This window comes from Ipomoea nil, unplaced genomic scaffold, assembly GCF_001879475.1.
Source record: "Ipomoea nil cultivar Tokyo-kokei standard unplaced genomic scaffold, Asagao_1.1 scaffold1834, whole genome shotgun sequence".
Lineage (NCBI taxonomy): Eukaryota > Viridiplantae > Streptophyta > Magnoliopsida > Solanales > Convolvulaceae > Ipomoea > Ipomoea nil.
In genome coordinates this window covers 3,018,161-3,020,818 of record NW_017618262.1, presented here as the reverse complement: position 1 = coordinate 3,020,818, position 2,658 = coordinate 3,018,161, and the positions used below count along the sequence as shown (strand labels likewise).

The 2,658-nt window shown below is 52.0% G+C and overlaps 1 protein-coding gene across 1 annotated transcript; it reads right to left on the bottom strand.

Moving 5' to 3' along the window:
- Nucleotides 1-207: 207 nt before the first annotated feature.
- LOC109192848 lies at nucleotides 208-1,038 on the bottom strand. The gene has a single exon (XM_019343549.1). It carries the CDS (start codon nucleotides 1,036-1,038, stop codon nucleotides 208-210), a length of 831 nt encoding a protein of 276 aa, XP_019199094.1.
- Between the last annotated feature and the right edge of the window lie 1,620 nt (nucleotides 1,039-2,658).

The window sequence follows — 2,658 nt, the reverse complement described above, 5'->3', positions numbered from 1 at the left end:
ATATATTTTTTTAATACTTGTTTTGAAAAATATATGGTGCTTCATTAAAAGTAGGCCGAAAGAATATCTGGTGGGAGCAGATCCCAATACATAGTAGCAGATTGCTGATAAGCCGTAGTTGCTAAAGCATGAGCTAAATAATTATCTAATCTAGGAATTAAATGGAACGAATAAGACTGAAATAATGATGCAGTAAGTCTGCAGCTGTCAATGGCATAGCCTAAGTATGTGCGCAGCACAACGGTTGGTGTAGTAAGATAGTGATGTAGTCAAAGAGTCCGTATATATCTCGACATTCTGTTCTCCCCGATCCTTCAACCATGATAGAGCCTCCTTACATGCGAGCGCCTCGGCCATGAGTGGCGAGGAGCATCCTTGTAGCGGTCCACTGCATGCCGCGGCGTAGCCTCCGTTCGTATCTAGCAAGACCGCCCCAAATGCAGCTTGGGCCGTCCCTTGCATAAATCCTCCATCCACACGGCATATCCTCCTGGGCGGACCATGTGATGTTTCGGCAGCATGCAACTCGACACCATGCAGCCCGGATCCCCCTTGCGGTTGAACCGTCCCAGATGGCAGCGCAACAGCTCGGGCTGTGGGCAATGGATGCGCCTGCGTCCATGCTAAACCGGCAGCAGCAGCGGCTTTGAGTACCACCTCGGGGCGCGGTAACTTTGCCTCCCAGACCGACATGTTCCTTGCTCTCCAAACATTGTATAGAATTGCTGCTGCATATAACATTCCATCAAAGTCTAGAACATTTAAAAGTAGAATTGCTGCTGCATATAACATTCCATCAAAGTCTAGAACATTTAAGAGTTCATCAAACCAATCATGAAAAACATTTGTGACTATATTGGGGATCGTGAGGTTAGATTTTTCCCAAATGTTTCTTGCATAATCACACAACACTAGAGCATGCATTGTGTCCTCTTGAGATATTCCACACATGGCACATTGTGGTTCCACATCCACCCTCTTTATAAGCAAATTTGTAGTGGTAGGCAATATATCACTAACGGCTCTCCAAAGAAACATTTTCCATTTTGGTGGGATTTTGAGTTTCCATAGGTGCAGCCATTTTGTAAATATCCCATTATTTCCTTGATAATCTCCCACTATTAGCTGGTACCCACTCTTAACAGAATACTCCCCTCTTGGGTCCCCATACCAGTACCAGTGGTAGGAAATATCCCGACCGACATAGCTTCACCACGACCGAGAGGCCTTTGTCTTTTTCTCTTTGTCTTTGCAGGTAACAGGTCGGGCTCCTTGAGAAGAACCCGGTCGGCCCCCGACCGGGAGTTGCCCGAGCGACGGTGTCGACCGCCAAGCGGTAGCCCTTTGGCGAGAGAGCTGACGAAAGACACGTGGCGATTCTCTACGACGACAGACAGGGCACCCGGGAGGACGACACGTGGTGGCTACGTGGAGGACATGCCGAACGGCTGGAATCCTGTCCCCGGCATAGCGGCTATAAATACCCACAGTAGCTACAGCGTGGGGGACTTTTGGACGATCGATAGGTTGTTGTTAGAGAATCCCGACCGCACTCAGTCGGTACTCAAAGCAACCAAGTAGATTGTACTTAGGGCCTCTACTGTGATCAATAAAGTCATTTACTTGCTTTAATTGGTCTCGTGTTATTACATATTGCTTACGTATAATTAGCAGTATCATTTTGGCGCCGTCTGTGGGGACCCGTGCAAGAAACCAACGTCTTGACGAGCACCCGGTCTCTATATCGACATGTATCCGTGGGCACACAACAACTTTGCCGACGACCAGGCGGATGCGGCGAGCTCCTCTGACCACTATGCTACCCAACAGCAGGGTCAGACAATGGACCTCAACCTCAACCTCTCACCACCGCATCCATCAAATGCATACCCGGCCGCCCAGCAGCCGGTGAATTACATACAACCGGGATACCCAACACCCGGTCTGCCATACCAGCAGCAGCCGATGATGTATCCCGCCCAGTATCCATACCCGGTCCCACCTCCACCGTACGGGTATTGGCCAGGCCAACCGATGTGTTACACTCCCCCGGTTGGTTATCCACCATATACGCCAGCTTATACAGCTCCAGCCGCCGCCCCTCCAGTACAACCGACCGCACAGGTAGAGCCGCAGCGTCAGTCCGCATCCCGGGCTCGACGCTCGGCTCATTCGCGGTTGGGGTCGGGGGGTGCTGATGCGATGGAGGCACCAGCTCAGGCCGTCCAAGCGGAGGACCCTGAAGAAGTTGCCCGAGCGGTAGCTTTTGATCGTCTTCGACCGGAGATGCGCCAGCGTTTGGGACCCCAAGACCCGGACCGCGGGCAAGAAGACGTACAGATGCAGGAGGCTAGTCAGGAGGCTTCATCTGGGTATAGCGGGTCGAGATCTCACCGACGGCGACGTGCTCGGGATACAGCCCAAGCCGCTCAAGCCGCCGAGCTCAACGAAACCCGAGGATTGCTCTATAACCTCCAGGCGGAAGTTGCGCAGCTCAGGAATGCGTACCCTGCAACGCCCCCGGTCAACCAATCGACCCTGCACCAGACGCCCTTCACAGCAGCGGTAATGGCCCAGCCTTACCCGCTTGACTTAAAGGTCTCTGGAGAGAAGAGTTATGACGGACGGGCAGATCCTGAGGCCCACGTGAATGATTTT

What these genes read in the sequence shown, in the direction of transcription:
- LOC109192848 (XM_019343549.1), bottom strand. Translation starts at nt 1,038, where the DNA reads ATGTTTCTTTGGAGAGCCGTTAGTGATATATTGCCTACCACTACAAAT.